Source organism: Brienomyrus brachyistius, chromosome 12 (assembly GCF_023856365.1).
Source record: "Brienomyrus brachyistius isolate T26 chromosome 12, BBRACH_0.4, whole genome shotgun sequence".
In the NCBI taxonomy this organism is placed as follows: domain Eukaryota; kingdom Metazoa; phylum Chordata; class Actinopteri; order Osteoglossiformes; family Mormyridae; genus Brienomyrus; species Brienomyrus brachyistius.
In genome coordinates, this window is record NC_064544.1 from 22536223 (window position 1) to 22548832 (window position 12610).

General features: G+C 41.0%; 1 protein-coding gene across 3 annotated transcripts in view; it reads left to right on the forward strand.

The window, feature by feature from the left end:
- The first annotated feature begins 2795 nt into the window (after nucleotides 1–2795).
- Nucleotides 2796–12610, forward strand: part of LOC125704585 (uncharacterized) — a 48357-nt gene continuing 38542 nt past the window's right edge. For 2 of the 3 annotated variants that reach the window (XM_048970328.1, XM_048970326.1), the window contains exons 1-7: nucleotides 2796–2945; nucleotides 3102–3446; nucleotides 6517–6870; nucleotides 8126–8227; nucleotides 8708–8803; nucleotides 9786–9878; nucleotides 12321–12392. In XM_048970328.1, the coding sequence (XP_048826285.1) occupies nucleotides 2885–2945; nucleotides 3102–3446; nucleotides 6517–6870; nucleotides 8126–8227; nucleotides 8708–8803; nucleotides 9786–9878; nucleotides 12321–12392 (1123 nt within the window). In that variant the 5' untranslated portion in view covers nucleotides 2796–2884. The remainder of the gene's footprint in view (nucleotides 2946–3101; nucleotides 3447–6516; nucleotides 6871–8125; nucleotides 8228–8707; nucleotides 8804–9785; nucleotides 9879–12320; nucleotides 12393–12610) is intronic. The other variant, XM_048970329.1, reaches the window with a different exon arrangement.

The window sequence follows — 12610 nt, forward strand, 5'->3', positions numbered from 1 at the left end:
GTGCCGTCGATTGCAATTGCTGGTCATGAACATCTCTGTTTGCCGTTTCCATGGCTTGCGTGACTGCCAAAGCTTTGTCGAAAGATAGTTCTGGCTCCGCCAACAGCCGTCTTTGTATGTGGTCGTCTGCGATAATGCACACCAACCTGTCGCACAGCATTTCTTCATAATTGCAGTGCTGTGCTAGTTCCCTTAACACCGCCACATACTCCAACACCGTATCCGTCGCTGCCCTAATCCGTGAATTAAATTTGAATCTCTGGACTATTTCGCTGGGCTTTGGGTTGTAGTGCGACTGAAGCAGGTCCATTAAGTCCTTATATTATTTAGCACCCGGCTTGTCTGGGCTCAGCAAGTTCATCATTAAACTGTATGTCTTGCTGCCTACCAAGCGCAATATTATAGCCCTCTTATGTGCTTCATCAGTAATGCCATTAGCTTCAAAGAAATGGTCCAACATTTCGCAGTATTCTTCCCAAGCCTGAGTCTGACCATCAAAAGCAATAAGTGTTCCTACCATTGAAGTAGCCATTTCGCCGCTTCCTAGCTTCCTCTCTGTGCTACTCCGGCTAAGATGCTGCATTGTTGACTTTTCACCCTATTCGTCCATTTCCAGTGGCTGCCAAGCTCACCCATTATCCTTGTTGCCAAATGTAATATCCTGGTCACTGAAGGATAATGCGGACACCAGAGTATGGGGGTATAATCCAGTTTTTACTGAGAGCACGTTGTCACCGAACATATACACACATTCACACAGCAATAGACTAATTGTATCATTTTTACCCTTTTTTATATTGCCCCCTACAGTCTGGGCTAATTCTTAACCTAACACTCCACCATCTACTACATTCATCCCCCCTTAAGCTATCATATCCCCCTTAACTTTGAAATGGAAGGTGCTTTTTTATATATAAATATATATGAACATATGAAACAGAACAAAACCAGTCATCACAACAATGAACTGTGCCACCACCTCAGGTTAACCAACACAAACACAATTGTAGTTAACAATCATAATTTCATAACAATCAAAATAAACACTCCACCATCTACTATAATCTGTAGCATATGGAATATTGCCTTTACAGCTAGCCTGGGAAAAAAATATCTGCAGACATATACAGTCCTGGGAAGGACCAGCAGCTCCATTTCATACCAGTCATGTATCAAGTCACCTGGGAAGAGCATCATAGGGTCTTTCAGGTTGTCCTGTTTTTTTCAAACTTAATTCTGTGTATTATCCTGTTGTTACATGAGATTTTGTCACCGTTTCATACCTGTCTTAGAGGCTAGTTTACTGAATTTGAAGAGCCACTGCTTAGCAAAACAATGTATTACTTGGAAAGTTAGTCACAAGCAAACAGGTTTCAGGACAACATCGTGGAATACTTCCTGTGTAAATATTTGCACATTAGAAGATGAGTATTTGACTGACCACAGGTATCCAAATTTGCCACAGCATTGAGGGAGGTGGGTGAATGGACATTGTGAAATCTCAATAAGTACACAATGGGTCATATCGTGAATGGAGGTTAAGTAAGAAAGATTTTTAAATAATTTTAAAAGCATGAAGATTTCATTATTTAATATTATTTAAGACTGACACTGTTTTGGCTACAGTTTCACAACAAAACATAAGTTTAAAAGAATAACTGAGCCATATTATAAAATGAGTTTGTCTGATTGTGAACTATAGTATTCCTTAGGTAGGTCTATATGTGGGTTGTGGAGAGCAATAACTGCAGGGGAACAAGGACACGTAGGGAGGCTCTGTGCGTACCAAAATTAACCTATTGATGCAGACTGTGCTGGCAGGATAGTAGGATGGTAGGATAACGTACCGAATAACATGGTGTACCAGATAAGGCGAAATTGCCAGAAAGTGGAAAAGTACGGACAGGGGCGGGGGGCGCTTGTAGAAGGATAAAAGGTTATTGGAATAAATGGTTATTGGATTAACTCATCCACGCCTTCAGGCGATCTCTTCTCATCTACGGACCCGGTGGACTTGGCGTATGCAATTTTTTTTTTGGGTGGGGGGGAGTTCACTTTATTTCCAATGAACTGACAATCAAAATAAAATCTTAAGTTTTAAGCAGAGTGTCATTGTTATAGTGTTACAGTCACTGGTGTTACACTATATCTGTGATACCAGTGATTAATGTCAATGTCACGAATTATCAAACCACTTAAAAGCTAAAAAATATGTAAATTATATTGTAGCATGTCCCAGCATGCACCGCGTGTAGTTGCAATAGTCCTTGTATTGTTGTTGTTGATGATGTTTATGGTTGCTTTTCCATATTGTTGCGCGTGTTTGCATGTGTCTTGTGTGTAAATCTCCCACCGTGTGTGCATCTTGCAGTTAGGTGTCTGACAACCTTGTGTTTCCTATCTATATATTAGGTTCAGTGCTCTTTGCGTGCCCGTTGTAGCTCCTTTCAGAACTGCTAAAAAATAGCGTGTTATCCCCGGCAAGCGAGTCTCCTTATCTCTCCGTGCACTCGCGACACCTTAGTTCACCGGCGTCACAATATGATTTTTTTTCGACTTTTGGAACAGAAATTGCTCGTGTTTGATTTAGTAATTAGGAATTCCTTGCTAAACTGGTTTTGTAACCGTCCCCCGTTTTTTGTATATTTTTCAATATGTAATGCGAAGTTTTCATGAAGTTAACAATCAGCCATAATAAGCGATTGGCATTTGATCGGGTTAAAAAACAGCCACGCGACCCACCCTTTGCCGTAGTCCAGGCGTATTTCAGGTAAATGGAAACTAGAAATGAAAGTATGGCCAACAAGACAGCATTTCGTGTAGGGATGTAACCGCATATAGGCTGTTTATTAAAACGGATCTTTATATAAAAGTATGGGTGGAGATGCAGATAAGAAGTCTTATCGTTATTTTGATCTTGTTTAAGTTCGTAATTAAATTTGATGGTATGTACATTTTCAAGACAGTTTTATGTGTCTGATAGCTCGTATAATAATTTTGGAGAAATACAATTGAGTTGCTCCTGTTGTTACTAATTAATGTATGTACATGCAATGCTTTGTTGTCATAAAGAGATTTAATATCTCTTATCCCTGTGGTAGGTTTCGTGCTACACGGCTCTGCTGGTCCTCTAACAGCCCGGCTGGGAGGAGCTGTTCTGCTGCCCTGCTTTGTGGACAGACCCCTGCCTTTGGAGGAGCTGGAGGTGGACTGGAGAAGGACTGATTCAGACACCATTGTGCACCTATTCCAGGATGGTCAAAGCAGACCTGAATCACAGGGAGACGCATACAGGGGCAGAGCCCATTTTTTCCCTCAGGAAATCGCCAAAGGCAACTTCTCTCTGCTGCTTGAGGGTGTGAGGACTGCAGATGCAGGAGAGTACAAGTGTGTGGTTTATACAGAGCAGGAGAACCATGAAACACGGGTGGACATACGGGAAGTAGGCAAGTGAACCTTTCTGTTTTATGGCTTAAGAGACATGGGCTTGTATTATCTTTTAAGGTAATTATTATATTGGTGTATGTGGAGTAGGGCTGGGAAACTCCTTTTAAATAGGTATTTGAATTTTAATTATAGGCCTATAACAGATTTATGATTCTAAATTTGAATATTAAGGATACCAAGGCCATCAAAGACAGTTGATGTTTGGGGGGGGGCACAACTTAATCATTTAAATGCATAAATTGTTTACTATATAAAGGTGTGTGTAAATAAATATATATATATATATATTTATATTTAGGGGGGGAAGAGTAAATGAAATCCATAAAATATTGGGGGGTACAGGTTCCTACGGCCCTGAAGTAGTCCTATATATTTATAGTACAGACTAAGCCCATCATTGCACATTTGCCTACACTACAGTAGTTGTGTGCAACTGACTGTGAAAGGTGAGACCTGCAACGTTAACCTGCCACTGTTTTAAGTAAGGAAATCGTTGAGGAGGTAATAATAGATAATAACATAAATAAAAGAATAGCAACAGCAAAATATTCATTTAATCTGGCATGGACCATTATATGAATGACATCAGACAACTGACACAGGCTTATGTGCAAAAAATTGCTTAATTTATCTGATGGTATTATACAAACAATTACTTCTATCAGTTTAGGGAATGTTTAACTAGGTTTGGGTAGTATATAGTGTTTTATACCATCATATTGTCCATACATGATACGTTGATATGGTGTTTTTATGGTATTTTCCAAAGTGACACTATTGCCTGTGAAATCTAATTTCAGTCTGCACTTTTCAGTGTTTTGGGAGTTAGTGTGTCACCACATTCTTCCTGAGTCATTTATTCTGTCACTGACTTCCTTGTTCGATTGTTTCAGTCATTCTTGTTTGCTGAATTATTTTATGCAAATCTGCCCCTAGTGGCATGTCCCTCATTCTACGTTAAATGCAAGGTCCGTTAGGCAAATCAAAAATTAAGAAATGCGTTAGATGATCGGTAGTAGCCTACATAAATTTTTAATAATTAAGGGTCCAAAGCACGTAGTGCTATGGAGCCTTATTGTTTTTCTGAGAGTTTTTCTCTTATTACTGTATTTTTCTTCCTTAACTGAATGGACAGCTTAAACCCGTAACAGCTAGACCGACCAGATTTAGTAGGATGATGGCAATTCCTACTCACTACTGAGACCATCTGACCCAAGTCTGTCAGCCAGATGGGGGCGCTGTAGCACCCCCCAACACGTTTCGGTCGATATCTCCTGTCCTGTTAGTCCTAAAATTGATTTATTTTCTTCAGATGCACACAGCCATGCCCTACCAACTTGCCATTTGGATTATGAAGCTCCACCTACTTAGACTTTTTGCTAATTTGCATAATTTGCAAAACATTCTTTCATACTTAAGTCCTACCCCGTCCAACCAAATCAGACAAATGAGGTGTCAAACCAACCAGTCCTTTGAGCTGATCAGTAGATAATGAAAAAAGTCTGACATTTGCTATCGTGCAGCCACTAGCCACACCCAGATCATGCCGAAATTTGGCCAGTTTTAGTCTGACTGCTATAACTCGACCTTGCCTTAACCTTTCTTTAACCAAATTTGAAATCCGGCCTCTCAGCCCTGTTCTGGGGACATAATACAAGGCTGGCCTGATTTCGTCAATAGGGGGCGCTACAATTAAAAACTGCCAATATCTCCTGACCTCCTGAGCCAATCCAAGTGAAATTTGGCGCACATGTACTATGCTGAAGCCTTAAATGAGACATGTATCTTGGCAGTCATTAGTCATAAAATCCTGGCTACCATCAGCCAATCAAAATCAAGCAGCATTTTGACAGGCTTAACAATAGCCAATCTGAACCAAAACTGGTACGTTTGTCTCCAGACGTTTAGCTTACCCTGTTATGGACACCCCAATTGGCCAGATGGGGACGCTACAGCGATAAGTTTTGCATTTCTGCCTATTTCTCCTGAACTGTTAAGGATAAAATTGAGATTTGTGTTTTATGCCAAATTCAATGCCATATAGAACTTTATGCTAACTCTTTCCGTTTTTGCCTGTTTTTGTCTGAAAACAGTTTTTTTTTCCATTAACCTCCTAGGATTTTCACCCAACCTACGTAAATATGGTATCATTAAAATCAGGAGACAGTCCTTATAAATAATGATAAAAAATTCTAAAGTTTCTGTAAGGTACGGCCACCAGCCACACCCAGACTATATGGGTGCCACGTCCATTTCAAGCAGACAGCTATATCTCAGGCCTGCCTCAGCCAATTATCACCAAACTTCAATATGTCTTGTAGGACTGTAGCGGGGAAGGGCCCTCCAAATTTGACGCTGATCAGTCAATAGGGGGCGCTACAGCAATGTAACGTGTAAGTTGCCCTGGATTTGCAGGTTTAGATATTTTTCTCATTTGCATTCCGGTCAAACGGGGGCACTACGGCCATGTCCACCTTTGACTAATTCAGCTGAAATGACTTACCACATCAGGTAGGAAGGTACCTATTTCTACCAACTACTCAGACCATCAGACCCAAACCAGAAAGGCTCAGACACTGCACCAGACGGTTCTACATTCTGTTCTACATCTACTGACCTGTTAGACTTACACTCAACAATCTCCATCCTGATTTCTACCTAATACTCGGACCACCTCACCCAAACCAGTCCTGTTCTGTCCGACATCTGCTGACCTGTCAGGCCTACATTCACAAATCTCCATCCTGTTACAGGACTATGTACCTCTGTCAGGCTTTTTTGTACCATCCTCTACTGTTTGTCCAACCAGGATGATCATCCTACGCTTTGGACCCTTCAGTCACTGCCTGCAGTTACTAGTTTTGAACTTGAATTTTTGCTGTTAAATAAGTAAATATTTTTAAAATTCAAACTTATTTTTAACCTTAAGTTCGACCTACCATGCCTAATGTGGAGAGTAATAGAATTGTTTTTTAAAAACTACAGTTGAGTTGTTTGTACTTTGCAAATGTTTTTTTTTTTTTAATTCTATCTTTGTTGTGAAACTTGTTCTTACCTGTAATGTTCCAGAGCGGCTGGTGGTGACGGGTGCAGATGAGCCTGTCTATGCACATGCTGGAGAGGATGTGACTCTCAGCTGCTCTGTGGACACCCATGTTAATGTGACAGAGCTTCAGGTGAAATGGATAAAGACCGACGATGACAGTGACATCATGCTGCTTCTGTTCGCTGATGGAGAGAACAGACCAGAGTCACAGGATGGGAGATACTCTGGAAGAGCTGAATTCTTCACAGAGGAAATTCCCAAAGGAAACTTCTCAATGAAACTGAGGAAAGTCAGGACTGAAGACAAAGGAGAGTTCAGGTGTGAAGTCCACTCAGATACTGATTCTGCCAATACAACTGCCAGGATAGCAGCACTGGGTGAGTCACTAGAGGGACTGGTTTTAACATGCATCTCAACAGTTTGGGGTGATTAAATCACATTTTCATTCCCCTGAGGGTCAGTAGTTCAACTGCAGACTGATCTTTATGCAAATGCCATAGGGTTTGATCTGCTCAGTGTAACAGTAGAAATAGTGAAATGTAATATAGTTTAAAGCTGGAAGTATACTAGGAGTAGTCACAGTTTTGGCGCACCGCCTGTGAAGGGTCCCCAAGGAAACTTTTTAGTTTGCTTTAAACCCACCCGCTGTCCACAGTTGGCTGACATAAATATGAGGTCGCAAGGCTGGTCAGCAGGGCTAATTATATAGTTACCAGCGTGCTTTGCAATGCACCACATTTTAAATATTGTAGATTAATATGTTTGTGTGTTTATGTTAATAGTGTCATGACTGTGTTTGATTGCCATAGAATGTTTGTGTTTTGTTAGTGTGTAACTGAGACTGTTTGTTGAAATTGTTGGCTTCTCTGTCTGTACTGCTTTTAATATTAAACCAATAGTGGTTGTTGTTAAAGAGAGAAACTTCCTTTATACAAGAGCGGCCATCTCCTTTATTTATTATTGATTTCATTACAATGATTAAGACATTCACCAGTTTTACTTGAGCTCTGTATCTGGGTTTGCTGCATTGAAAACATTGTACGTCCTCTAGGGTTGTGGCATAGAATTCATAAAATGAACAAGGTGGCTCCATCGTTATAAGTATGTCACAGATTATTTACGCTCACGTGTTCAAATTAGTCTTGTAAATGTTTTTATTTTTATTTATTTTATTTTATCTTTGTGAATCTTAAAAGCCAGAAAATGCATTAAATAAATGAATGTTTGTTTCCGGCTTCAGCTTTAGTGCAGTTTCATAACAGGTATTATATTAGAGTGATGCAGTGTAATGTGTAATTATGGTTTTATTATTAATATTCATTTAGGAACGACAGAGATCATGAGAGTGAGACTGGGAACAAAACTGCAATAATAACACTATTTTTATTAATTGTACATAAAATTGTGTGACTGGTAATGCAATTACAGCTTTTTTTGTTGTGGGTTTCATATATCCAAATCATACATGTGAATATGAAAAGTCAGGCTGGACAACATTTCACACACAGGTATCACACAGCCAAGGATTTAATGATTCATTTCTAAATAGTGTGGACGTGTTGATTATGCTGCAGCATGACAAACAGCCTGTTTTAGAAAATGACTAATGGAATGTTATTCGGAATATTTTAGGTTATTCATCCCTGCATTGGCTGATTCTGGGGCTGTGCATCGCTGTCACACCTGTAGTCATACTTACTGGTGCTTTATCTGTCAGGTATTTAAGAAGGGAAGGTAAGTGTAGCATCTGCTCTGTCATTTCTAGTAATTATGATGACATCAGTGGATACATGTTTGCAGCCACTTATCCTGTAGAGGGCATCTCAGCAGACATGGGGCATCAGGCAGGACTCTATCTACACAGGGTGTCTGTCCTTTGCAGGGCTTAACTGTGATGTAATTAACATAATTTGATCCTGTTTCTCTGGTAACAAACATATATGTGTGAATATGAACTGTTTCAGAAAGTTTTATTACTGTAAACCACTGCAAACTAAAACAATGAACCAAAGCTGTCCTCACTGAAATTATACAAAAAATAATGCAATAGCTGCATCTATAGAGACTGACAGTCCATCTTGGGTGTCTGTACAGTAGGTGAGCATGCAGCAGAATGACCATCTGAGGATGGCTGTAGATCTTTAAACTTTGCATGAACCATCATCTAATTTTAAGCAGCATGTGGTTAAATTTGGTTCTACTTTCTGTCTATAGATAAAAGCAAACGGGCTCTGTTGAGTCACTGCTCACACGTCACAGTTCCACAGATCATGGTTTCCGCAGCCTTCATCCTGTGGGGTGTAACTGAAGGTGAGCCCATTGAATATGGTTTAAAGAAGCTTTACAAAGAGACAGATTTTATTAATTGCTTGTGTTATGCAGGCAGTAAGAATCAAACAGTAGGATAAACAGCAACCTGCTGGGGATTCATCATATAAATTAGAGACTCTGACATTTGAGGCTTATATTTAGTATTTGTAATCTATACTGTGGTGATCCACTTAAATAAGAATACTTCAAAAAATAATTTAAAGTAACTACTTATAGTACTCATGCAGGGTTTACTTTATGTGTATTCATAATCAACATCTGCTTTCCTGTATTTCCTCCAAGTACAGGGAGATCATAAGTAACCCTTTACTGGCCATTGCACAAATAATGCAGGAGCTGCATCTAGTCTGTACCGGGTGTCACACAACATTCTGCTCATCATAGCTTGGGGGTCATGGCACAGGGTCAACCATCATGTGCTGCCCCTGGATCTGGGGGTTAAGGGCCTTGCTCAAGGGCCCACGGACATGTGACTACTCTGCCAAGGCTCAAACCAGAGACTTAGGCCGTTGAGCCACATAATACAATGAAATAGTGATGCATTTTACAACAGCAGAGGCAGCACCCACTGGTGACTGTAGAATTTTAGATGCTAGCAATTGGTCGTGAGGTGACAGATAACATGAAATCCAAAGTGCAGCAGAATAGAGGAAAAGGAAGTGAGAAGCTAAGAAATTAAAACAGAAAGATCTGGATTTCTACTGCTGCAGTCAGGACTGTAAATACTGTAAGAGGAAAGGATTTCTTCAGATTTATCAGTGACTCCGCAGTGTGGTGTCTAGCTTCATGGGTTATGATGCTCTGCCTGTCAATTGAGTCATTGGATCAAATCCCAGACTTGATAGAGTGATTTTACACACGGTCCCCTGAGCAAGGCCCTTAATCTTAAATTTCTCCGGATATTTTCTGACCCTACTAGACTCTGGTAAATAAATAAAACGTAATGTTAACCATCTCCCAGGATCCACAGAGGAAATTGTTACTTGTTCTGCCATCAGTCTGCTGTATATCTTTGTGCTGTTCATGATGGCTCCATATTACAGAATTATTAAAGGTATGTAGACATTTTTCCATGTTTCCTACACTTAATATTAAAGGAGGTTGTCACTGTTTGGTGAAATAAAAACAAGTTCTAAGAAATTGTAAAACAATCACAGATTTGTTGAATTAGTTTAACCGTGACAGCGATCATTGTCACCGGTGTGCCAGAGCGGTTTGGAGAGGAGCAACTGAGAGCTACCAAAGGACCATATGTAAAGAACCAAGGAACAATGAAGATCCATAGTATCAGGCAGGAGATGGAGACCCTCAGGTCCCAATACATACAGGAAAAAGAAGAGGAGTGCAGAGGCTTGGCTCAGCTGATGTACATCCTACACAAGAAGATCAGGGTCCTCCAGTGGGCAGAGTGGCATCAGAGACGACACTGTGAAAGAGCCTGAAAGCACTGCATTCATCACCAAGCCCTTCAGGTTCATGAAGGATCTGTTAGGGCAGAAGCATAGCAGCAAGATGGCCTGTTCACACGAGGAGATGGACCAGCATCTGAAGTAGATGTATAGCGACCCAGCAGGAGATCAGGACCTGGGAGAGTGCAGCACACTGATACAGCCGACCGAGGCAGCTGTGCAGTTTGACACATCTGACACATCTGACCTGCAGCTGAAAGAGGTTCCTGAGGTAGTCAGGAAAGCAAAAGCAACTCAGCTCCAAGCCCAAGTGGCACCTCATTCAGTCTGTACAAGAATTGCACTAAACTCTTCCTGTGTCTGTGGAAGATCCTGCAAGTCGTCCGGTGAAGGGCCAGTATTCCAGACCAGTGGAGAGTTCCTAAGGGGTTTGGATCCCAAAGGAGGAGAACTCGAATCAAATACACCAGTTTGGCCTCATTTATCTGGTAAATGTTGAAGCAAAAATCATCTTCAGTGCTATTTCTAATTGGCAGTGCACCTTTCTTGTGAAGAACATTTACATTGATTCACCAGTTCAGAAGGGGGATACTTCAGGAATGCCTGGATACCTGTAGCACATGGGCGTGGTTAGTTGTGATGCCCAGACCGCAGTTATATCCACTGGAAAGCAGTTTAACCATGGATCTGAAAGGTTGAGTCATAAAAATTTAAGAGTAGTGGATACAGTTCGTCTAGCGATCTGAAGGTGGCCAGAGCTGGGTGTGGACTGACAATATTTGGAGGGCAGAGGAAGCTGTTTTGCAAGCTGAGTCAAGGCTGGGTCACAAGATAATGGTAGGAGTGGTGATGCAAGGCCAAACTGGACTAGGATCCTTCTGAACAACCTACTTTAATCATCAAAGGGAAGGAGGAAAATTTCCTGGTCCAGCAGGAAGTTAGAGTAGCAGTGGAAAAGGAGAGATTGTGTTGGATGGTGGGAATGAGGCAAGAGGGGGTTTAATCATGATGGGAAAATGTAGTAAAGAGGAAGGTGACCTGAGCTGAGCTGTGGAAAGTTGAGCCACACAGCATCAAATTCCTCATCCAGGCTATTTATGATGCTCCCCAGCCAATTCAATGTACACAAGTGGAGCAAGACGGAGACACCAGCCTGTCCTCTGTGCTCCAAGCTAGGAACCCTGCAGCACATCCTGAGATGCTGCCCAAAGGCACTGAGTGAGGGGCCCTGCTCCTGGAGGCATGACCTGCTCCTGAAGGCCGTTGTGAAGGCATCAGCTCAGGAGCAGAATGGCCTAAACATTCCCGCCTTTACAGGCTGGTCATCACCTTCATTAGAGCAGGGAGTAACCAAGATCTGCAGCAAGAACCTCAGCTGGTATTCAGGACCAAGGTGGATGGAGATCAAAGTCGAGGTCCGCCGCAGGGGCTTTGCAACCTGATATTTAACTAAAGTCTTCAGTTGGTTGGCCATTGAAGGTGAGAGGAAGAGAAGAGCCACAACACCACCGATGCGGCGGAGAAAGCCTCAAGATGGCTGTGGTTAGAGAGAGAGGAGTCCTGGGCGAAGAGTAGCCATTTAACCACTGGAACACAAGCTGATCAACCCCAGCGAGATCACCTGGAGGAGGATGTGTGATGTTGAATGACCTGAAACACACGGTGATTCCAGGAACATCACTAGATATATAGATACAACAGAAGAATTTAGGAATTAATATTTGTCTATTTGTCAATCTCTATAGTTTATGAAATATGCACATTAAAAACACATTAATACAATCCATTAGTACATTTTTTTCATATGATTGCTGGTTCATTATCCAGCTCTTACACTGTAATGTGGGTCACAGAGGCTTTTACTTTTAATAAGCATGTCTTCTGCTGCTAATATGTGTAAAATGATTATCTAACAGCACATGATCAGATATGAATTTTTATTTAATTTGTCCTTATGGAATGAATGGTTACTAATGGTCTGAAATGCTAAATTTTTCTCCTATAATTGTGGGCAGCTGGTGCGATATATGATTAGCTTAATGCAGCATCTATTAAATTATCTTATGTAAAATGTTTTCATTTTGTAGCTACAAAGCAATTAATTATACGCATCACTCTGAGAACTGCATTTGCCATCATTATGGGAGGTGCACTAACAGGTAAGTGTAATTAATAGATATGAATCATTAAAGTCTCCTGGTAAAATATTAAACACACTGTGGTGCATCTTTGAAGATACCAGACATACTTCAGTGTTTACTGTGCAGAATTTCTTGTGATTTTTGTCTCTCTGGTTGTAAAATACCCCTAAATCAGAACTTGATTCCCACCTGAATCCCCAGGTTACTCCCCCATAGTGACCCAGTTAAGAGGGATG